Source organism: Plecotus auritus, assembly GCF_963455305.1.
Source record: "Plecotus auritus genome assembly, chromosome: 2".
Taxonomy (NCBI): domain Eukaryota; kingdom Metazoa; phylum Chordata; class Mammalia; order Chiroptera; family Vespertilionidae; genus Plecotus; species Plecotus auritus.
In genome coordinates this window covers 7,333,463-7,357,720 of record NC_137771.1, presented here as the reverse complement: position 1 = coordinate 7,357,720, position 24,258 = coordinate 7,333,463, and the positions used below count along the sequence as shown (strand labels likewise).

The 24,258-nt window shown below is 43.0% G+C and overlaps 1 protein-coding gene across 6 annotated transcripts in view; it reads right to left on the bottom strand.

Moving 5' to 3' along the window:
- VPS13D (vacuolar protein sorting 13 homolog D) overlaps positions 1-24,258 on the bottom strand; it is a 227,983-nt gene that overhangs the window by 141,193 nt on the left and 62,532 nt on the right. For all 6 annotated transcript variants that reach the window (XM_080653615.1, XM_080653616.1, XM_080653617.1 and 3 more), the window contains 12 exons: positions 22,248-22,419; positions 21,951-22,063; positions 19,968-20,180; positions 14,832-15,097; positions 13,576-13,709; positions 11,084-11,239; positions 9,411-9,621; positions 8,829-8,903; positions 8,285-8,491; positions 7,024-7,113; positions 4,218-4,358; positions 2,270-2,392 (listed from right to left, as the gene is read on the bottom strand). In XM_080653615.1, coding sequence (XP_080509741.1) covers positions 2,270-2,392; positions 4,218-4,358; positions 7,024-7,113; positions 8,285-8,491; positions 8,829-8,903; positions 9,411-9,621; positions 11,084-11,239; positions 13,576-13,709; positions 14,832-15,097; positions 19,968-20,180; positions 21,951-22,063; positions 22,248-22,419 — 1,901 coding nt within the window. The remainder of the gene's footprint in view (positions 1-2,269; positions 2,393-4,217; positions 4,359-7,023; positions 7,114-8,284; positions 8,492-8,828; positions 8,904-9,410; positions 9,622-11,083; positions 11,240-13,575; positions 13,710-14,831; positions 15,098-19,967; positions 20,181-21,950; positions 22,064-22,247; positions 22,420-24,258) is intronic.

Genomic DNA, 24,258 nt, shown 5'->3' with positions numbered 1-24,258 from the left:
AGAAGACTCACCTCCAAAGCGTAAGCACAAACAGAGTACATTACAGAGATAGCAAGCACCATGCACCTGTACGATCGTTCCCCTCAGTGACTTCTAAGCGCTATGAAGGTACCTGACCGAGTGAGCAGGGCCGTTTCCAGGCTGGCCTTTATTACGGAGGCATTGTCAAAGAAGCGCCTTTTTTTCCTCAGTTGGGGAAAGAAAATGTATTCAACATTCTTTTGAACAGAATGACAAGGCTTTTGAGGATTTTTAACTTAAAGCACCATGTTCTTAAATGTCATAGAAAAGGCACCAACACTCCCCACCAGCTAGGGGAGGTGCTCGTTCCGCTTGCAGAAGCAGCAGAATGCTATTCCTCGGGGGTCTCCACACCCCAGGCGAAGAGCCCGCCTGTTTCAGTTTTCACCATCTTTACTAAGGCGTTACCTCAAAGTATCATTTACATTATAAATTAAACATGGACATGTTTAGAATATTTATATTTGATATTCCCATACAATGTCTTTGGAATACAAAACTAGTCAGCTCAATAAGGTGCCATGCCAGGTTTACCTGCAGAATCTCAGCCCTTACTGAACAAAGCCAACAATTACGTCAGAGACGAGGCTATTTTCTTTCCCCTGCTAAAGAAACAGTGGGAAATCAGCAGCTCCTTTAGGCTGAATTTCACATGATTCCAAGGGCTCCCATTGAAACTGCCTGGAATAAAATGTACAAATCTGGGGGGAATGTGACTAAACAGTCGTGAATAAGACCCGAAAGTCTGTGGTCAATTCAGCCAGGTTCAAACCGACTGACTTTCAGAACAAATGCCCAACAACTACTTCAGTAAGTCTAAAACAGAATGCAACCCCTCTGATTGCTGCCACCCGGGAATTTCCGGTCCGAACAGAGGTTTGGAAATTTAGGTATATTCAGTTACGTCTAATTAAGAAGAAATATTACACCTTTATAAACCTAAGTAACCATAAAAACCTATAAGTAAATAAAATCCGGCTTTAATTTAGCAGCGGCATTTAACATAGATAAGGCAGCTCATTAACTTTAAAGAAAGAGGAGAAGTTTTTTTCTTTCTTCTTTTAAAAGGGCAGGGAGGAGAGGGACAGAAGAAAACCCTTCGCTAGAATCCTAAAGACTGGGCCTTCCCAGTGTTTGCACTGACTGGATTTAGGATCCTCCTGTATGAATGCTTTTAGAAACACACACTCCCTAAGACAGAAGACATATTACAGGAGGTTATTTAGTCTTCTGGGTAGAATTCTGTGTTACTTTCTCTTGACACACAAACTGGGAAGGTTAGGGGAGGAGCCAACATTGAAGCTGATGATATCTGAAAAGCCCTGGCTCCGAAGCAATGACCTTGAGTCTCAGAAGCAACAGCCTGGGAACAGAGAGCAAGCAGAGCTGACATTTCCTTGTCCCTCATTCTGGAAGTACAAGGCAGATAGACAGTCCATTTTGAGGAGAGACGGACAAGTTCAAATACTTCATACACTAGGAAAATCCATCTCCCCGCGACACGTTTGCAGACCAGATGGAGTATTTGTGTATGCATGAGCTATGTAAGTCCTCATGAGCTATGTGAAGCCCAGCCAAGACTCCCAAAGAAACCACACTCAAAGAGCTGGGGCTGAGCTGAATCTGAATGACAATGGCTGTGGAACAACTAAGACATGCAGTTGGCCATCACAATCTCCCCAGCTCCGAGGCAATCAGAGCTCCATGGTGAAGCATTAAATAAGGAAAGAAAACAGCGTTAACAGAGAACAAAGTGACTCCTCCCTCTTCAAGCGGCTGGGCATTCAATTCTTTTCTATTTTATGAACAATACAGAGCCCCCTAACAGTTTTTTCCCTCCCTCTCTTCAAGAAAACAGCCAATCTCTGGATTTAGAACACTGAAAAGATGTTTTTAAAAAACTAGTCAAAAAATTCCATCAACAGGAATGTTTGGCTGAGTAAAAACCAAACTGAGCAATGGCTGGTCTCCATGCACTTCCAGGGCACCCGTGTCGTGCCACGCTGCCAGAATTGAGGACCCCGTATATTGCAGGTCCTCTATCTCCCACAAAGGTGAGACTGGAGCTCATATTAAAAGTTGATTATTTTGCGCCAAAAAAAGTCTCTCACAAAGACTAAAAGAGAACTGCAGAAGACAGCCAGAATTTCCTGTGGGTTTTTCTACTGAAAAGGATTTTGGAGTTTTCAATGAAACGTGGCTCTGTAGGTCAACAGTGACGTTAGACATTTGTAGAGAAAACCCTTACTTTGTCCAAAGCAGGGAGGATCCACTGAAGAGCCCATCCAGTCTTCTGTTGTAGTTGAGTCTACTTCCTTGTCCTCTTTACAGTAATCTGCCATCCATGATTCCTTGGTACTTACATACTGGTCTGGAAAATATTCCACAAAGACATTTAGGACAGAAGTAGAAAATAGGAAAGGTTCAAGTCAGATAATCTCAATTCAGCAAAACAAGCTTCCATGGAATGCCTCACTACATGCTGGGCAACATGCTGGATTCTGAGCAAGTGTGTCCCCTGGAGAACCTCATTCTCCACTGGAAGAAATTACTGTTAACAAAACAACCATTAATTACCACAAAATGATACCACAATGTGAGAGGAGCTAAAGCAAAGATAAGAATGAAATTCTGTGGGAGCACAGAACAGGGGAAGATTTCGTCGGCTTTGGCAGAAGTGGAGGCCCACACATGGGAATCTAGGGGGGAGGGGAGATACCTTTGTTCTAAGTCTAAAAAAATGATTAGAAATTACAGTTTACCAATGGGATTATGATACAGGCACATTCCAGGCACAGAAAACAGCATATGCAAAGGCTTCAACATGCAAGTACATGGTACAATCATGAACATTAAATACTTCAGCGTGACTTTGGCACAACATACTGGGGTAAGGACAAAGCCAAGATGATTTAGTGTGTGTAGAGCGTGGAATCCCATGCTAAGCGACAGGGTTTAGAGATAAAATTTAAAAAACACCAATTGGAGTCTGTTAGAAAACCACTCAATTCAAGAGGCTGAAATCCACCTGACAGTCCTCCAGCTGTTTTGTTTTGTTTTACTCTTTTGAGAGGAAAATTACAATGGGGAGAGCAGGTTAACAAAATGATGTACAACACCCAAATAAAGACCTTTTATACTAATTAAGATATACTTCCTAGAACAGGCAGAGTGGTTAGGGGCGATCAGGCAGGCAGACAGGCCAGTGGTTAAAAGCCAGTGGTCCCGGATTGCGAGAGGGTGCAGGCTGGGCTGAGGGGTCCCCTCACCCCCCTTCCCCATGCACAAATTTCATGCACCGGGCCTCTAGTAAAAGAAATAACATAGGAAGCGAAATAATAGTATAGGAGGATCATGAGATCAATTTCCTATTACATAAGTAATAATATCCAGGCAAATTAGTGAATGAAATCTGATCATGTGAAACAATGGTTTTAAAATTTGAAGATCATTACACTTATGGTCTTATTTCAGTATGCATTTTCTCCATCTTACTGACATAGAATAAGCCAATGGATATTCTGAGAGCCTCAAGTTCACATTGTGTGTGTTATCTATCACTCAGAGATAACTACAGTTGTCACCAAAAATCATATCGCTAGGTGAGTAATTCCAACAGTGAGTGTGAGTTGTATGATAAATCATGTATGAGTTTCACATGATATAAATACAAGCATAGAGTGGTTCTGATTCACAACACTGAATCCAGGAATGTACATTTCCATGCTGTCCAAGAAACTCTCAGAACATCCACCATTAGCTTGGCAACCCTTTTACAAAATGACATGATACCTGATGGGAGGCAGTACAGGCAACTTATCCTGCTATAAAGACAAGGTCAAAATTACACCTTTTAAGAATTATTCAGTGAATTGCCTGAGAGAAGTGAATCTAAAGCCACTTCTACACCCCAGTGACCAAGCATGAGGAGGAGGAAGTTCAGCATGAACATTCATGTTTCCCAAGCAGGCTAAGCTCTTTCTGATCGCTGAGCACATTAGTTGGGATGCTAACTCTGGAGCACTGGGTTGAGAAGAATCAGGAGGCTAGGTTAGGGATATTCAGGAAAGAGCCACGATGCATAAGTGATGTCTTGTACGGGCCCAAGCATTTGCTAAACCAGGATTAATAGTCGTCCAGACAAGGGACTTATGTACAGAAATGTACCAACCTCCTGTAGACAACTTTCCACTCACCAATTAGTACTGAAGTGATATTGATGTCCAAACGGGTTTTGGCCTTGGCTTCCAGCTTCAGCCGAGGAGGATGGAGACGACTAGCTGCCTGCTGTTGCCAGGATACAGTGCACGGCCAGGGCTCAAGAAAGGGCTCCCAGCCTAAGAGAGCACAGGAAATAAGACATCTGTTCAGCAGATACCAAGAGTTTATAGGGGAACACTGTTCACAAATGCTCAGCAAGGACAAACTGTAGCTTAATAGCTTTCTATTTCCAATTTGATTTCACAATGAAAGCACCATCTTTAGCCACGGGTCACCCTACAGATGTCTGTGCTATGGAGGGGATATAAGTAGAAAAGCATGTCTGTGCCGACCATGGTCTTCCAGGGGCGAAGGCGATGTGCCTCTCCCCTTAAAGGGCAGGCAGAGCCTGTTTTTGATCCTCTCAAGATGAAAACAGAGTCTCCAAAAAGTAGCATCAGTGGCTGATGTAACTATTAAATTTGATTCTCCTGCTTACATCATGAAACCATTGGTTAAATAAATGGGTATACTTGGAAATCCATGAAGATTTTCCAATTTTTTAACTTAAAATGTCATATGTACAAAGGCATATAAACCACATATATGTATAGTTTAAAGAATAAAATTACTGCAAAACTCACGCACGCACTATTCGGTTTGAAGAACTAGAAAATCACGAGTGCCTTTGAAGCCCGAATGCCAGGCCCCCATCTCCGTCCCCCTTCTCACCAACCCGCTCCCATCCAACTCCCAGACCATGCACTTGGATTTCTAATCATTTCCTCGCTCTTCGTTACAGTTTTACCACACCCGGATGCATTTCTTAAGGACACATTGATTAGTTTGTCCTGCTGGGGATCTTTACTTAAATAGAATCCAACTGCATGTATTCTTTTGCAAGTTTCTATTTTGCTCAACAACATATCTTTGAGATTCACTCATGCTGATGCCGCGTAGCTGATACATTTGTTCTCACCACTGAATTGTAACCCACTTAGGACTATGCTGTATAATCTATCCGTTCTACTGCTGAAAGATAATCACGGACTCGTTTCATTGCTGTTAGGGAGACCAGGGCTATCAGCCGACTGTGCTCATTTCCTGGGACACACAGGCAAGAGACTCCCCGAGCACAGACCTAGAGGCAGCATAATCCTGGGCTGTTGGGGATGCTTACACTCAACTTGACTAGGTCATGACATATTATTTCCCAACGCGGTTGCACCAATTTACAATTCTAGCAGCAGGAAATAAGAGTTCTATGGCTCGTGTCGTCACCAATATTTAATAGTGTCACATTTCATTTTTGCCAGGCTGTTGGGTGAGAAAAATGGTATCCCACTGTGATTCTTTTCAAGGCCAGTTAATTTTTAACAGTTCTAAATATACTCAATCAACCACAGATGAGCTGATTGACTAATACAAATCCAACCGTTAGCACACTTAGTGACCTGCATTCATACAACTTTAAAAGTAAGCCATATTTACTCTGAGAATACAAATGATTCCCAGAAAAATAGCTACCATATGCCCTGTAAGAGTTTCTCTCAAATAGCAAGACTTGGGCCATTGTTCTCAAGTTAAAACATTTTGAACAATTAGGAAATGAGATTGTTACTCGGAATGAATACGGAACAGAAAGGAAAACGTTAACTAAAAGAGAATTAAATGAGACGGACTCTAGAACAGTGGTCGCCAACTGGTGGTCCGCAGACCACTGGTGGTCCGTGAGGTCCGAAAGGTTAGCAATCGCTGGTTTAAGGAAACCTTTGGAGCAGCGGTCGTCAATTGGTGGCCCATGGACCAATGAGGGTCCGTGAGGTCTGAAAGGTTGGCAACCGCTGCTCTAGAACACTCAACAGCAGCTCAACACCCTGAGGCTTAATTTTCCATTGACAGCAAAAGGAGCAACCCCACGCCGAAGCTCAGCCTGCACAGCACCACTCTGTTCACTTGGTCCACGGCTACGAAAAACTCTCTGAAGGTAAAGAACTTCACAGCCCAACCCGCTCGGCCCTGGTGCAGGACAATTCCTGAGTGTCGATCTGTCTAGGCCCATGGTCGGCAAACTGCGGCTTGCGAGCCACATGCGGCTCTTTGGCCCCCTGAGTGTGGCTCTTCCACAAAATACCGCAGCCTGGGCAAGTCTATTTTGAAGAAGTGGCATTAGAAGAAGTTTAAGTTTAAAAAATTTGGCTCTCAAAAGAAATTTCAATTGTTGTACTGTTGATATTTGGCTCTGTTGACTAATGAGTTTGCCGACCACTGGTCTAGGCCCTTAGCTTGGTCTCTCTGTGGAAGGAAAGACCCTGTAAATGCGTAGGATATGCGGGCTTTCTGACTCTGGAAGGAGAGAATGCTCTGATGAACCGTGCTTTACTTTAGGGAGTAGCTATGGCAGATTAGACACGATCACTAACTCAGTACTCTCCTAATAAAACAAACAAGTCCAGAGGGAATGAGGAGGCTTGAAATTTAAAATGATTATGGCCATAAATCTCCTTGGAAATTTAGCTACTATCAGGGCCAGCCAAATGATCCTTCACTATTGAGCAATTTCATATTCTAGAATACGCCAAACTTCAAGGTCAAAAAGACTTAACTAATCACACACCTTTTTAAATAACTCAGTTGAATTAGAAAAAGGAAAAACCTTGATCTTTTGTGCTTATGTAGGCACTTGTTTTTTATCTTTCCCTGCCCTGGCCCACCCCCATCCCCCTCATGTAAAATTTATGTAGAAATAGGCCCAGGCAAATATTTGTGTTAAGTCCCACAATAATATATGCTTACACTGACCTGACAGAGCCCGGTTGTAATAATCTCCAGAAAGGGTGAAGTGGGCGTAGCCTTCAGGGCTAGTTCGTACACGCTGAAGAAAATTCAGACCTGCAATGAAAGCAAAGCTTACTGCAGAGCTGGGGCGGAACGACCAAAACTTTCTTTTGCAGACAAAGCCCATTAAAGAGATGTTAGTTACAGCTAAGACTGATGATCTCACAAGAAAGCACATAAAAATCTGATACTTTGTTCATCACAGAGTTCTTTGCATGGTTTCTGATTTTTAAAATACCATTTCTCTTCATTACTGAACTAGTTGTGGGCACCCTTTAAAGGCTGTGACTGAGGTAAATGCCTCCTTTGTCTCCCTCCAGTACCAGACCCAGGCCCAGCACCCAGGTGTATTTGAAGCCTGTAGGGACATAAAAACACTTCTAACTGAGTATCTTACAAGAAGGTACAGTGGCAGGAGCAGTCATGTCCTGATAAATATTAGCTCGCATTTTTAAGGTTACCATAGAAAAATAAGGAATAATGGTGCTCTGCAGAAAAGAGACTCATGGAAACAGTCCAAGTCCCAGTTGCTAGTTTTAATCACGTGGCCCTTGTAAGTGCCCAGAAGCACAGGAAAAGGAAAACCTCTACAATGGGCAAAAGGTCAAATTAAATCCCCGGAACCGATTTTCTTTGAAGGGACTAGAGGCCAGCAAGATCAAAACAATGGAAAATTAAAAGTAAACACAGCAGGGAGAGGTTCCTTTACTCTCTGCAGCAGCCGCATGTAACACAGCTTACAATGGCGCGACTTAGGCTAACGCACTTCTCCCCTAGTCCCTGTTCAAACCTCACCTCTTCCCTGCCCTATGAAGGGGACTCTAATAGGACTGTGTTTCCTATTTTCAAAAGATATACAGAGCAGAAGCATTCTAAATGCCTTAAATAACACTACAATCACTACAGTATTCAGATACATAAAAAAATAAGGTGGAAAAAAAATAAGGTGGAGAGAGCAGGAATTATTTAGCTAGAGCTGTTAATATAACAGAAATTTTGTCAATGACAATTTCGATTATTCCACAGCTATAGGCTGAAGGCCACATATGGCAAATAAATACACATTTCTTTAAAATACAAATAATGAAGAACATATGTAAAACCATTATCTAAATATCCATCCATACTACTAAGTAGAGGGCATGAATAACACAAAAAGGCCCCAAATAATTCAGCAATCACGGGAAAGCTTCAAGATGAGTCTGCACACCAGGAGAACACTCACGGGAAAAGGTGAGCTCGGCAAGAGGAACGTCTCGGTCCATGCAGTCATCGATGAAGCAGATGCACACGCTCTCAGCCTTAATCTCCACCCCTGAGAGCAGCTGAGCTGGTGCGGTCCCCTGGCTCTCTTGGCTGTTGGGGGCCAGGGAAAGAGACTTCAGAGGTTCGGCATTCTTAAACAACCAACTGGCTGCCTTTTTCAATTGGCCTGCAAAGAAATTAAAAGGGGGTCAGTTCAACCAGTTCCCACAGCGACTCAAGCAACTCAAAGAGGAAGTAGAGAAAGTGTACGGGGACCTACTGGACAACCCAAGAGAGCCTTGATCCAGCTGTATTCTTAGACATAAAAAAGAAAAAATGGCATAATAACAGAATTCTGCTTTTAAGCAACTAACAAGGCTCTCTTTGTTGCATGTCTTCCAGTCATTTTATTACACCTTCTATGTATCAAAGCCAGAAGCCATCTTTCCTCTGCCATGACATCTGCTGAAGGAGAGAAAGAAGAGGAAAAGACAGAGAGGCGTTATGGAGACACATTACATTACCTTGGCACACCAAAAGGGCCTTGCGACAATCGTCCATGCTGAACCCCAGCTCCTGCAGTCGAGCCAGCTGTAACTCTAGAAAAAGGGGTACAGGATTTTCATTAATATCTTTGTTAATTAATCCATAGACTAACTTAAGGAAAAAGAAAAAATTCAGAAACTGGTGACTTAAAACATTTCATTTCTCAGGCAAAAATGGGCTCCTAATTAAAGACTTCTGTCACGTGTACCCTGAACATCGTAGGAGCCTTTTTCTGTACATTGATTGTGTTTTTAAAAGTTTAAAACTGAAACTTAGTATTATCTGCATAACTTTGGAGGAAAACTCAAAGCTTAAAACCAAACCTTAGCATTTTCCATATAACTCCAGAGGAAATTGTAAAAGGAAACATAGATAGGCTACAACAGATGGTTTGGGGTGTTAAAATTTTTTAAAAATAGAGAGGCATATTTAGGCTCCCAATTATACTTAAGGACATACAATTATACTCTGAACAATTAAGTTGTGCAAAAGAAAATCTTAAAAGTAAACAGAAGGAAAGTTATTAGAAAGACTAAGTGGGTTTAAAGTTAAACACCTACCCAAGACAGGATCTAAGGTATGTCTTGTTCCTTCTCTGATTTCCTCTCCAACTCGAGTCGCACCAGAAAGGCCACTGCTAACGGAACTGGCCTCCGAGGCCACTGTGTCGGGCACTGCAGCATTAGCTTGCTCAGGGATGGATTTTGCAATGGCAAGAAACAGCTGAACATCATTATAGGAGAGTCTGATATCCAGGGCTTGTAACTGAATCTGTCAAAATGAAAAAGGTGGCAGTTTTTAAAGTTTGGTTTTGCATCTACACCTCTTTCAGATACAATTCCCTAATTCAAGTTTCAGAAGTCCAATAGACACTACATTTCTCATTTTGAAAACGGGAAAGCTCACTATATTAAGCACTAATAGCCATGAGGTAAGGTGTAGGATGACTTTCAAACAAGAACATTAATCATTAAAGCAGAGGATCAAAGATTGGCTGCAGGGGAGATAAGGTCACCTATTAGCAACATTTTGTTAGTCCGTTTTCCTTTGATCTATTTTTTTTTTTAAATCTCTGAAACAAAATGACCAACAAAAGCAGTGGTTCTCAACCTTCCTAATGCCGCGACCCTTTAATACAGTTCCTCATGTTGTGGTGATCCCCAACCATAAAATTATTTTCGTTGCTACTTCATAACTGTAATTTTGCTACTGTTATGAATCGTAATGTGAATACCTGTGTTTTCCGACGGTCTTAGGCTCTACAGCAGCGGTTCTCAACCTGTGGGTCGCGACAGGTTGAGAACCGCTAGCAGGGTCGCCTAAGACCATCGGAAAACACAGATATCTACATTACGATTCGTAACAGTAGCAAAATTACAGTTATGAAGTAGCAACGAAAGTAATTTTATGGTTGGGGGTCACCACAACATGAGGAACTGTATTAAAGGGTCACGGCATGAGAAAGGTTGAGAACCACTAAACACAAGTATCTCTTCTTTATTCAAACAGAACCTAAAATGATTCAAGATCCGCATGAATATTTCCTAAACCTCTGGTCTTCCTCAGAGATTAGCAATACAGCCAACACTAGCAAAAGCCATACAGACGACACCAACTCACTTTAAAAATGGGATGACTGTTCAAATGTCTGTGTATGATGCTTTATTTACTTATTTTTAATTTTTTTAAAGACTGAACATCGGAATTGCTTTTCTCTCTCTTTCAGGCTCCTATTCCCCCTCTACCAAAGAAATAAAACATCAAATTCTTAGGCCTTCCTTGCCGGGCCTCGCCCTCCCTGCTTCACCGTACATCCTCCTCTTCCTCAGTTCCCCACATGCCTCTTGTTCTAGTGAGACTTGTCTGTCTCATGTTTGCTGGGCCATATGCACCCCTGACCTCAAGGCTTCCTAACATGGAATGCTCTCCCTCTCTGCCTATTTACCCACCCCTCCACTCAGATTCACCTGACTTGGAGTTCCGCTCACAACCAACAGTCCTACCTGCGTGGAGTTCTGCTTTCCATAAACCTTTATAGAACTTCAAGATTATACTAGACAATTAAAAGGTCTTTTATCCTCCACAAGACAGCAAGATCTTAGGACAGACTTGATGTTATTTGTATTTCGCTGCTGAAGGACCTAAAATGTTGTTGGGCCCAGCAGAGGCATACAGTCCCAGCTCAGGAAAGTGTGTGAGAGTGCATCAACGTGTCACAGGTGTTCATCATTACCTCCAGGACGGGTGGGAAATCTGTGCTGTTGAACGCATCCATCAGTCCTGAGCTGCTCTGATAAGAAGAATTCCCCACCAGCTCCACCTGAATTTGTACTGGATCAACAATTGAAAGAGCCGTATCGTGTTCATTCCCCAGTCGGCACGAAAACACCTAGAGAATAAAATGTAATATGCTAAGAATTAATGTCTGATTTAGAAAGAGCCTGACCACCAGCTGAAAAGAGACCAGCTCAGAAGCAACACCCATAACAACTACTGAAATACTGTGAAGAGTGAGGCTGGTACTTCCCGACTGCCCACAGCATGTTCAGCGGTTCACGTGAAAGGCAGTTTAGCAACATGTAACAAAAGACTTAACACTCTCACACCCTTTAAGCCAACAACCCCACTTCTTTCTGGGAACTAGCCTGAGGAAATAATGCAAAATATAGAAAAATTCACTGAACCATTACTTAATAGTTAATAAAGACAATTAAGAGCAATCAAGGTTAAAAAGAATAATACAAAATTTCAAAAGAGCAATCAAGGTTTAATCACTCAATATGCATAGCTACTCAATGGAATATTTTGCAGTCACTTAAAGTGACAGTTAAAAAGAGCATATGAAATACAGGAAGACGGTCACAACATAGGTTATGTGAAAATGCAGCCCAATAAATAATTATTACACCATGACTTTAAGGGAAGAAACATATTGAAATATCAACAGAGATTATTTATGGAGGGATAGCTGTTTTTCCCTCCCCTGCCCCAATTTTATATACTATAGTTGTTACGTTCATAGTTAAAAATAACTACATTAATTACTGAAGCTGGGTAACAGCTACATGGTGGTCCATTATATTATTGTTTCCTTTGTACATGTTTGAAATATTCTATTAAAAAGCTTTAAAATAAGTATATTTTATTTATGGGGAGAAACAAGAGAGGGAGGGAGGACTCCTAAGATCCAATTATTTTGCACACTCCGGAAGAGTACAGAGAGGAAAGCATTCATGCTGGTTTCCCTTGCTCCTTCCCCCAGCGCTTTCTCTGACATCTTTGTGCTACTGAAAAACAGGTCTGACACCTAGGTCCTTTGCTATATGTAAAATTAACTCACTTTGCTTTCTTCATAAGTTTGACACTGTACCAAGGAGGGCTTACAGCTCAGATTCCACCAAGCTGCCTGAAGAACAAGACGGCAAGCAGTTTCCAAGAAGTTCAAACAGTGTGCCGTGCAGTTGTTCTAAGGCTCTGGAGCAGGAGAGTTTCGTTTTCCCTTTTTCTTCAGGGGCTTCTGCTACACAAAACCCAATTGTACCTGACAGTTCATTAATCAATCACCAAGAGTGTCCATTCAAAGCTGGTATTGTGGTGGCTTAGAAAGCAGATGAATTGCAATTTCATGATCAACTCACATCACACCAGCATGTAAATCCTTCCTCTCAAACTGAGGTTTCTTTACATGAGAGAAACAAGTGGTCAAAAAGTGAAATCTCTACAGGTTTTAATCAGCTATATCTGACCAGAGGGAAAAAAAGGCACCACATGGGGTTGACAGTGAAAATAAATTTTGCTCATCAACGTCTGAACGATATCACTGGAAAGAATAGGGCATGCAAAGTTCAGTCGTGAAAGGAAAGGAAATGATGAGTAACTCTGACCCAGTATTGTAGCACTGTAACAAGAGGAATGTTAGCGGAGATCAGGGAATGAAGAACTTTTGATAGAGATAATAATCTGCCTCATTTCCCCTTCTCTCTCCACGAGCCCTGGCTTACAAAGAGGAAAGCATTTTTATTTAATATTGTACAATATAACTTCCAGGCTACAGAGGCCACTCCAATGCATATCTCGATCAGGAGATTAAACCAGGGCCTGGGCAGCACTATTCACTCCTTTAGGTAATGCAGTGGTCAGCAAACTGCGGCTCGGAAGCCACATGCGGCTCGCGAGCCGCGGTTTGCCGCTCTGTTGACTAATGAGTTTGCCGACCACTGAGGTAATGCGTGACTCTACAGAGTTGCCCTTTTATAGATCAAATATTCCTAAAAGGATGATACATAAAACTCTTAACACCTTTTATAACTACGTTTCCATGACCACAAAGCCTTCGTCTTCATAGAGACAAGCAGTCCCTGTGGAGAAGGGATGCAGGGGAAATGAGGGCCACTTGCCCACCTTCACAAAGATGCCAAGGACTAGGCCTGCAGAACCAGAGGACACAGCAGGGAGCCTGGCCGGGTAACGGGGAGCCTGACCTTCTGAGGAAGAAGCGTGTAAGGAGGTAAAGTCCCTCCACACATACACGGCCTGACACTGGAGGACTCAATTCACACATTAGAGTAAGCTGGCAGCTTTGAGGAGAAAACAAAAAGAGGGCAGGGATCCTCCAGTTCTGCTAATTATTTCTCCTTATGAAAGCTTAGGAGGCAAAATTCTCTTCCAGCTGCTCTTCTCTTGAACCAAACACGTAGTCTTTTGATCAACTCATAAACTTCTTACCTCGATACCAAACAAACTTCCTGAAAAGGGGCGATCCACAAATCGGGGCTTATAGGTAAGCACTGTGGTGCCTTTGAGAATAATGGCGTTGGTATCGAAGCAGGACACGTCTTCCACGACCACAAACTCTGTACCTGAAAGGAGAGCACCGTTAGCCAAGCCCAAGCTGGGAAGCTGGGAAGCACCAGGCTGCTGGAAACGAGGCAGCACGTGGCCACCAGGAGGGACTGACCATCAGACCTGTTCTCCGGGGTGTCCACACTCTCCTTCACGGTCACCCTGAACAATTCTCTGCGTCTGGCCAGGCACAGCTGAGCCAGCAGAGCCTGCACAGGCAGAAGGGACTGCAGTGCAGTTTCTCTCTTTAGAACATGTTTTTAATCTAGGTCTCCTGGGAGGACTAACATATTCAGAAGCTAAGAGAATCATCCCTCCTCCAACTGATGACCTGCTTTAAAATCCCAGGAAGTAGATTCAGATAGGACTGCTGGGCAGGCAGCTTTAGACACTATATCATCCATGTAGCATTTCAAATTGTTTTCAAAGAATGAAGAACAATCCAGTGTAGAGATTTTTTAAATTAGTACCTGCCGTTTCCTACTCATTTGTACATGGCAAATTTACTTTGCTTTATATACTGTGTGTCTTCATCAAAAACCATGTATAGAGTGATCTTTCAAAACTAAATCCACTTAAAGTGCTAGCTGCTTCCAGCCCATTGAGTAGTTCATAGGGAATATCACAAACAATAAATACACAAATACATACAGATGTACTAGAGTAGTTCGCTAGTTAATAAAAACCATAATAAATCTATTTGTAAAGGAAAATATTCTGTTTGTAAAGAGAAAACAATCCCCTCACTTATTATAAAATGAAATTTTCACATTCCGAACTTGCCCAAACTCAGTAAGGCACATCTGTTGGGGCCCTAAAGATCCAATAGAAAATTGAAGCAGATTTTTAACACTGGGGCGGGGGGAGGGGGGGGACCACTGCCCAGGTGGTACTCAAGCCGGGATGTGCATTAGGGGAGCAGAGGAAAGAGACAAGAGACCCTGAAGCCTTCACTTCAGGCCAGGTAGCTCACACCCACACACAGAGGTCAGGAACGTCGATGCTTATTGTTGGTTGATAAAAGACTCAAATATGTAAGTGCTCATGTCAAAAAATGAAAGGCAATAGAAAGTTATCCTGCAACACACTGAACCTAACCGTTAAACTCAGAGCAGTGGCTCACACCTATGAAGACTCACCTGTTACATTGACCTTGACCTCCAAGTGCCTTTCAGTGGACACAGGAAGGGAAGACCGCCTGGTAACTACTCCACTCTTCACAGTTTTGGGAACTACAGCAGATTCACTGCTAGAGTTCCGGTGGCGAGAAGGGGTAACATTAGCTTGTTTCTTAATGTCACTGGGCGTGTGGAGAAAATCATGGACTAACAGCAGCCAGTCAAATATGAGAAACACTCGGAGATTGTTGAGAACTACCGTAAAACAGGAGGAATCCTTCGTAGATCTATATGAAAGAAGACCAAAAAAATAACATCAGAAAGGAGAAACATGACATTTCTTTAACCTACAAATGTATTACCCAGTTTTGGCAGATGGTATTCCAGCATTTTCTACACTGACAGCTGTATCAATAAACTCTGAAAACTGTTATAATAAAACATTAAATGTATGTTTTCAGAAGTTAATCATATTTTTAATAAGCAAGAAGTAATCTATATATATATATATATAAAAGTCTAAGAGACCGTCTAACCGGTAGCTATGATGCACACTGACCACCAGGGGACAGATGCTCTGACCGGTAGCTATGACACACACTGACCACCAGGCGGGCAGACGCTCAACGCCCAAGCTGCAGTGACTTGGCAGCGGCAGTTCTTGGGTGACGCACCCCGGAACCAGAGAGGAGGGAGCCTGATTTCAGGTTCATCACCCAAGAACTGCCCTCTCGCAATCCAGGACCCCTGGGGGGAGGTGGGTATTGGAGAGCTGGTTTCGGCCTGATTCCCACAGGCCAGGCCAAGGGACCCCACCTGCTGGAGGGATCCCACTCACTCCGCAGATGCCCTTCGAGTCACTGGGCCACCCCAGGTGCGGCTGGCCGGGGAGGGATCACGCGGGAGGTCGGCTCCAGGGCTTGTCCAGCCCCTCTCGCCCAGTCCCGCCCCGCCGGCCACCTTCTAATCAATATCCTTTCAATGTGCATGAATCTGTGCACCGGGGCACTAGTATGCTATAAAAAACAGTCCAGTGTAGTACAATGGTTCTCAACAAGGGTGACTGTCCTCCAGAAGACATCTGGCAATGTCTGCAGGTATTTGTCTGCAGGTTGACACAACTGGGGGAAGGGGGTTGCTATTGGCATCTTGTGGGTAAGGCCAGGGATGGTGCTAAACATTTCACAATGCACAGAATTATCTGACCTAAAAATGTCAATAGCGCTGAGGCTACAGTAAAAAGGGCGCAGGCTTAAATCCTGTCACTTAACAAGATGTGTTATCTTGGGTGAGTAGCCTACCTTCTCTGAGGCACAGAACAGGTATTTGATAAATGTCAGTTCCCTTCCCTAAGGTTGTTTCAAGGAGATCAAGGAGGCTCTCTTTCCTTGATGTCTAGAATCACTTCTTTATAGACACCAAATTTATACACCAGCACCAGGTGGTTTCTCTACTGGAACTGACCTGAGAACCCAGATCTTTGAGCCTGAGCAGGATGACAAATAAGATAGCATTTATTGTGGGTATGACCCCCCAAGCACCCTAGAAGTGGAAGGCGGGCGGGGGGATTCCTTGTTTTGTAGTCCCATTACCCCAAATTCTACATTTGAGGTGAAAAGTCAAGGAGGATTCTCAGACCTGGCCTGGCCCACGGGGGCAGTAGGCAGATGGGTAGCACAGAAGGACAGTGGGCTGGGGACATCTCTACAGCGTTTTCTGGGTTGAACTTTGTTCCGGGGCTCTAGCTAATGCATGTACCTGGTTCTCTGCCCTAACAGGGCTCCTATTCTGGAAAAACTGATTTGGAGATATTTGGAAGGCTGGCTTCCCTATGCTCATATTTCTCCTAAACCTGGCTCACTGCCTCTAGAAAAGAGGCACAGTGATGTATGTCTCCTTCATACAGACACAGCATTTTTCACAGAAACACTTTACCCTTTTGTAATGGAGAAAAAATGTTGCCCTCAGTGAAAATTTTCCACCCCATTTTGAACACAGATCGTCAGAGCTATGCACTAACTGGAAAGTCAGAGTGTGTCTGATCCCTTTTCTGGAAAATATTTCAAGCCTTTAAACACTGTGAAGTGATTTATATTTGACACACAAAATCCCAACAAAAGAGCAATTCTTCTTGAGACACAGAAAGCGTTCAAAAGTTCCAATCAAGAGAACATGTTAACCCTCTCGCTAACAATGGCACCTCTGTTAGCAAGAGCCAAGGTAAGACTTCATTATTTGACTCCAAGAAATCATATACCTTGAGCATATAAATAGAACCATATTTCAAGGCTGCTTATATATCAAAAACATGATAGGCTGAAGAGCTGGCTGATAGTTTAGGAAGCCAGATCATTATTAGATCAATACTAATAAAGCAAACCTCAAAAGAAATTGTTGCTGCAGATGAACCAAATATATGCAAGCTTCCTGTTCAAATAAACATTGTCTTCAAACAAAGGCGCTGCAAAGCACAGCCACCTGTCATCTGACCACAATCAGCCCAACCGCCTGCAGGCCGTCAGGAAAGAAATGGACTTTGACATCAGGGGCCCAGGTTTGAGTTCTGACTACTTCACTTACTAGCTGTGTGACCTGGAAGAGTTACTTAACCCCCTCCAAGCTTCTAGTTCTGCATCTGTCCAATGGGGAAGGAAGTCACCCACCTTGCAGACTCGTGGGAACTAAAGATAGGTCGAGTGCCTGGCTCGTGTTAGGCTCAATAAGAGCCAGCTAGCATTCCTAGTACTGAGCTTTTAAAAAGTTCATACAAAAACTTAAATGTCTACTTTGCTAGTTTCCTAAGGCTTATGGAGAGACCACAACCTCTCCCTAAAAAACATTGCAGCCCTGAGGAATTCACTGAACAGCATACTGAAATGGCATGCATACTGAAACGTATAAATACAAGGATAATCTTGATGACTTTTTTTTCTTTTTATGCCTAACCAAGAAGTTTTCACTTACTTCTTCTCTCTTAACCCAGCCTTTTCGTTACTGGTCTATATTTACAAGGTATCTGATGATATTATGCACGAACAGAATGAAATTGATATTGCTGCCACAGGTCTCCTCTTGCATTTGCATGGAGGGATTCTTTATGTCAGATTTAATTTTTCCATTTTCAGGCCAATGCTCACTTAGTCATCAAGTCTTACTGTAGTATATCATAAAATAACACAAGCTACATCAGGAATAATAATGGCTTCTCCCATCTGTACCCAACAGTGTGCCAGGCAGGTACAGTTGTGCTTTTCGGTCTTATAAAAGAGGAAAATGCAGCTCAAAAAGGTTAAATAGCTTGTTCTAGGGACACACAGTTAGAAAGTGTAAAGGGAGTTTTTGACCCCAGATCTGTATGATTCCCGAACATTCACACTTTCCACAGACACAACCGCCTCCCATAATACCAAAAAGAAAACATAATCTAGTTTGAAAGCTAAAGCTCTTTTTAATGACAAAGTGAGTCAGCAAGACTTGCAGAGGTAATCGGTAATGCAAGACAAAACCACCGTCCCCTATCATCAACAAACAAGTGCAGGCGAGGATGTGGAGAAAAACGAACCCTCGTGCACTCCTGGTGGGAATGCAGACTGGTGCAGCCACTGTGGAGAACAGTATGCCGTTTCCTCAAAAAACTAAAAATGGAACTCCCATTTGACCCAGTAATCCCACTTGTAGGAATATATAAAAAGAAATCAGAAATACCAATCAGAAATACCAATCACTCCCATGTTCATAGCAGCACAATTTACAATAGCTAAGATTTGGAAACAGCCTAAGTGCCCATCAGCAGATAGTGGATTAGAAAACTGTGGTACATCTACACAATGGAATACTACGCTGCTGTAAAAAAGAAAGAACTCTTTTAGTATATGTGCTGCCGAAGCGAGCACAAAAAAAAGAAAGAACTCTTACCGTTCACAACAGCATGGATGAACATGGAGAGCTTTATGCTAAGTGAAATAAGCCACTGGGAGAAAGATAAATATCACATGATCTCTCTCATTTGTGGAATATAATGAACAACATAAACTGATGAACAAAAATAGATCCAGAGACAGAGAAGCATCGAACAGACCGTCAAACCTTAGAGGTGTGTGTGTGGGGGGTGGGGGGGGGGGGCGGTGAGTAAAAGATCAACCAAAGTTCTTGAATGCACACATATAAGCATAATCGGTGGACACAGACACTAAGGGGGCAAGGCAAGGGCATGTGCTGGGGGGTAGGAGTGGCCGGGGAGAGGTCAATGGGGGAAAAAGGAGACATATGTAATACTTTAAACCAGTGGTTCTCAACCTTCCTAATGCCGCGACCCTTTAATACAGTTCCTCATGTTGTGGTGACCCCAACCATGAAATTATTTTCGTTGCTACTTCATAACTGTAATTTTGCTACTGTTAATGAATCGTAATGTAAATATCTGTGTTTTCTGGTGGTCTTAGGCTCTACAGCAGCGATCACGACCCACAGCTTGAGAACCGCTAGCAGGGTCACCTAAGACTACCGGAAAACACAGATATTTACATTACGATTCATTAACAGTAGCAAAATTACAGTTATGAAGTAGCAACGAAAATAATTTCATGGTTGGGGGTCACCACAACATGAGGAACTGTATTAAAGGGTCTCGGCATTAGAAAGGTTGAGAACCACTGCTTTAAACAATAAAGAATTAAAACACATACACACACAAAGAAACACCTTCCCTTCCATTATCTCTATGGACAAAAGTTTTTCTTTTTCCTTAAACAAGCATAGTACCTCCACCCTCCAAGTTGCTTTACATATTAAAACAGCCTACAGCAAGCATGTCAAACTCACAGCCGCACGCCTCGTTTATTTAAACGAGGCATGCGGCCTGTCGGCCGGGAGTTTGACATCCTTGGCCTACAGCTTATAGGCAGATTGATTTCAAGAATCTGGCTTAACTCTAAACTACTTTTTTTAAACAACAGAGACACCTTTTGGCCAATAAATGAAACTGCAAGGTCATAGGAATACCGAGTCAATACACATTACATTGCACACTGATGGGCCATTATCTATTTATCTTTTCAGTGATTCCTTGGTCCTTTGCTGCTCTACAGCCAATATGGCCATGGCCACAAAAGGAAATACCTCAATAAAGAAAGGCAGACCAGGGTCTGGATGTACTACCTGAAATGCAACTCGATCTGAATGGATCCTTGGGCTGTGCTGCTGTTCTTGGAGGGCTGAAAGATGCAGCTGAAGACGTTGGTCATGCCAGGACTGGCCTTCTGCCCAGCATAGCGGGTGTCAAAAGCCATCATGGAATGGGAAACCAAGTTAACGGATTTGGTTTGGTTGGAAAAGCTCTCAAAGAGCAGTTTACATTTCTTAAAGTCAAATCTAAAAGGAAGAAATCAGACAAGATGTTAAACTCTTCCCTTTTACAAAATTATGTAAGTTCAAGATAAAAGAACAAAATAACAAATATGCTTAAGTTCTATGAAGGAGGATGACATTCATTCTGAGATCTTTCATTGATTTTAACAGATTCCTCAAAATGGACTGAGTATCACTATGCTCTGTATCTTGCTTTCTATTTCCAAAGAGATGATCTTGTCCATAGGACTCTCATGAGGAACAGCAATACCGCATATGTATTATATTCTTGATTCATTTTTCATACCATTTCTCATCTCAAGTCTAAGAAGACTGAATACAGGGTGGGGCAAAAGTAGGTTTACAGGTTTTCGGATGGAAAAATAATACAATAAGTAATAAATAATAACACAAGAATAAACTCTGTTTCCAGGACTCACAACTGTAACGCTGTTTTGCCCCACGCTGTGTATGCGATAATCCCCACGGGATGTCAAGGATCCCTTTAGTCCTTCATCTGTCACCTTCTAGCCTGCCTAGAGGAGTCTCTCTCCAGAGTTTGCTTACTTTTTATCTCAGACCACTATAGCTTAATGGAAACTACCAGAACAAACAATACCCTTCATTACAGAAAAATAGCGCCACTCGCCCACCAACAGGAAACGCATTTGGGACTGACTTTTTTTTTAATAACAGAGAACGCTGCAATGGACAACTCATAATCACTCAGTGCCATCACGACCACCTGTACAGATATTGGAGAAAACTAAGGGCATAGCCAGTCATCAAAGAAATTTGCAACAAAACAATCAGCATGCAACTCCAGCTGAGTTAGCTACAGACCAGGATGGATTTTCAAGGGAAAAACGAAGTAGAAGATAAGAGTGCTTCTGTGAGGAAATCACTAGGCTGAAGTCCTGTTTTCAAACATCGAAACACTTACCCAGCCATATAACCTGACATTAGTCAAAAACTCTATCTGGAAACCAGAGACAAGTAATGTCTGCACAACCTTACATGGCTGTCCAGATATCTACATGAAAGGTGGTCAAGTGTGAAAACACAATGCGTTCTTGAAGGTTCCCACTGCTAATAACAAATCTACGCTGACCCAGCAGACAATATAAATAAGTGAATCACTGCGTAAACACACGCCCTTTCGAACCGTTTCCCAAGTTGCCGCTAGCTTCTAGGGCTTCCAAATGAAAACGTGGGCCCGTACTGCCAAAGCTTCCAATTCTTCAAAAGAAGCTGAAATCCCAACTTTTTGTGTGAAAACCCCCAAACTGTAAATGTTGAGCAGTGAGGGAAACGTCAGTGCTGCTCACCGAACAGCCTGGGTCTCCCCTATGCAGACACAGGAAGACTGCATGCTGACTCGGCCGTGCATGTGTGGGACCATGTTCTACCCCATGAGGTTTGCCAGGGCATTGAACTGCCTGGTAAGACCCTCCGGAGCTCTTATTTTCTCACTGACATGTGAAGACTGTCTGCTCTGTCAGCCGCAGTGACTGTAGTGGGCAGAGATGCCCGAGACCCATGTAGCAGGAGGAGAAACACTGTCCCGTTCTAAGTCACTGGTATTTTCGAGTGCCTGCTACCAGAGCGCAGCCTACGCTCTCTGGACGTAGACGCAATGAATTTAAACTTTGGAAAAGCACTCTGCAGACCACATTCCGCTGTGAACCAGCACTCCGGAACCTCTGCTCTCTGCTAAAGCAAAACATGTGGGTTACTTGTATTGATGTTCTGTATTACTGTTGTTATAAAACAATGTACTAATGAGAGCCATACCTCGCCAGGGACCCGGCACCTTCCCTTCCTTTTGGATCCTTCAGCTCCAGACTCACGTTTACCATGTCCATGAGGAAGCACATGCATGTGTACACCTCTCCACTCAGGACCGTCTGGAAAAGAAGACGCTGGTCAGTCCACGCTTGATGGTGCCAATGAGGATTGGGATGAGGATGGCAAGAAATCTAATTTGCTTATTGTTCCATCTTCTTTCCCTGGGTGATTGAGGCATGTATGCACAGGGTGACCATCCGCTGAGGCAATGGGAGTTACAGAAGAACATGAGGTCTCACTCACGTGAATTCTTGGGTCTTGTAAATCATAAGGCCGCATAAATTCCTCTATGGGCTCTCCAAGGTTGTTCTCTAGTAAACCACGGATCAGCTTGTATTTGTACAAATCCAGGGAGCAGTGGACTGAGGAGAGGTTGCCATGGATGGATATGTCTGGCACGGAATGACTTATCTCTCTATGAAAAAAGAAAAGGGGCAAATTTTACAAACAAATCACTAACTTGACATTGACATAGTTCACACCCAAATATAAGAGTTAAAAAGTACCCACCTACATTATCAAACAGTTAATTTCTAACTTCCAATGACAAAAATGTCATATGGCTCCAAACGAAGCAAGTTAGTATGACTGGGTGTCATGCTTCAACTACAAAAAGCCCCTTTCTTCCAAAATATATATTTACAAAGTCCCACATTTAATGAGTTGACTAAGGAATATATTAATAAGGAAAAAATCTCATGAGACTCAGAAATACTTTAAACATTATAGTTGGAAAAGCAATAAAGAAATAATGACAAGCTCTTCATTTAACTCTTCAGATTTAGTGATAACTGAAGGACGGAATCAGTGTTTTATCCCAAGCCCAGCGGGACATTAGGATAAAGCCTGTCAGTGACGCGTCTCAGCTGAGACGGCAGGAGTGAAGTGGAAGAAGCCAGGTTGAGGAGTAATACATCTCATCCCCACACGGAATACCTTTTTCTCTACCCTCCCTCAGGGCGAACGAAGTAGGCCTGATAGGTCCTGCAGACGCCACGCTCCGAGTACATAAAATAGAGGGTCAGATTTCACGTGGAAGGGGAATATAAAAAGTTACGCGGTATATAGAGAAAACCTACATGCAATAAAGAGAAAAAGGACCAGTGATGCAACCAACCAAGAGAAGCTGGAAGGGATTACCAAGTGCCCTCCTGGGTTTCTGTTGGTGTGGAGTGAGGAGCGGATAGGATGCCTTATGTTCAGTTGTCACCTTTTATCTGGGCTGACAGAGTATAACCATTTGCACATAAACACTGATGAAAGTGGGTAACGTTTAGATAAGGAGAGTAGCAAAGCACTTTTTTTTTGGGAAGCATTACTTGAAAAGAAAACAAAGTGTTCGATTTCTAAATAATGAAGCTCCTCTTAAGTCTGCTAAGCCAGTAAAACCAAATATAGCCCATGCCAACCATAACTGTACACCAGCCAAGGAGCACTTGAATAACAAGTAAGAATGAAATGCAAAAATCCCAGTGAGAGCAGCTAAACTCTTTCATTAATCCAGAAAGAAACGAAAAAGTGACATAAAAGGACTTGCCCAAACCCAAGGACTGCAAAGGGTGTGGCCGAAGAGGGACTCAAATCACACTCTATACCAGCAAGGAGACTGCTTTTCAAAGCGTTACTTTACAACCACGGCTCATCTCGCCCTGGAGTTGAGATGCCAATGTTGCTGCTTCTCCAAAACTAGTGCCTCAAACTGAAGGCCTCGCGCACTGAGGCCAGCAGCCGCCAGTCGTGCACGGGCCCAGGTGGGCACCAACACCCCCAGACGACCTTGTTAACAGACACCTGGGCTCTGCCCTGAGAGTCGGCTTCTGGTGGACTCAGGTAGGCTCTGGGAACGCCTATTTTCAAGACCTTTCCCAGCCAGGCATGGAACTGATGACAATTAAAACAACGTTCTAAACTACAGAAAGAAGCATCCTGTGTTTTGAGAGACCAATGAAAAGGTAAATTAAAGTCAATTCACTAGTGTTTATGGCAGCCTTGGGCAAACTACGGCCCGCGGGCCGGATCCGGCTGTTCTATCCGGTTCTCTTGCTCTCCCCTTCGCTCCTTTACTTTGAATTTATATTAGTTCACACAAACACTCCATCCATGCTTTTGTTCCGGCCCTCCGGTCCAGTTTAAGAACCCATTGTGGCCCTCGAGTCAAAAAGTTTGCCCACCCCTGGTTTATGGAGTACTTTCAGATTGTTTAAGAGAGTCAAATGGGCAAAACTGCATCTCAACAGTTATTCTGATTAATTGG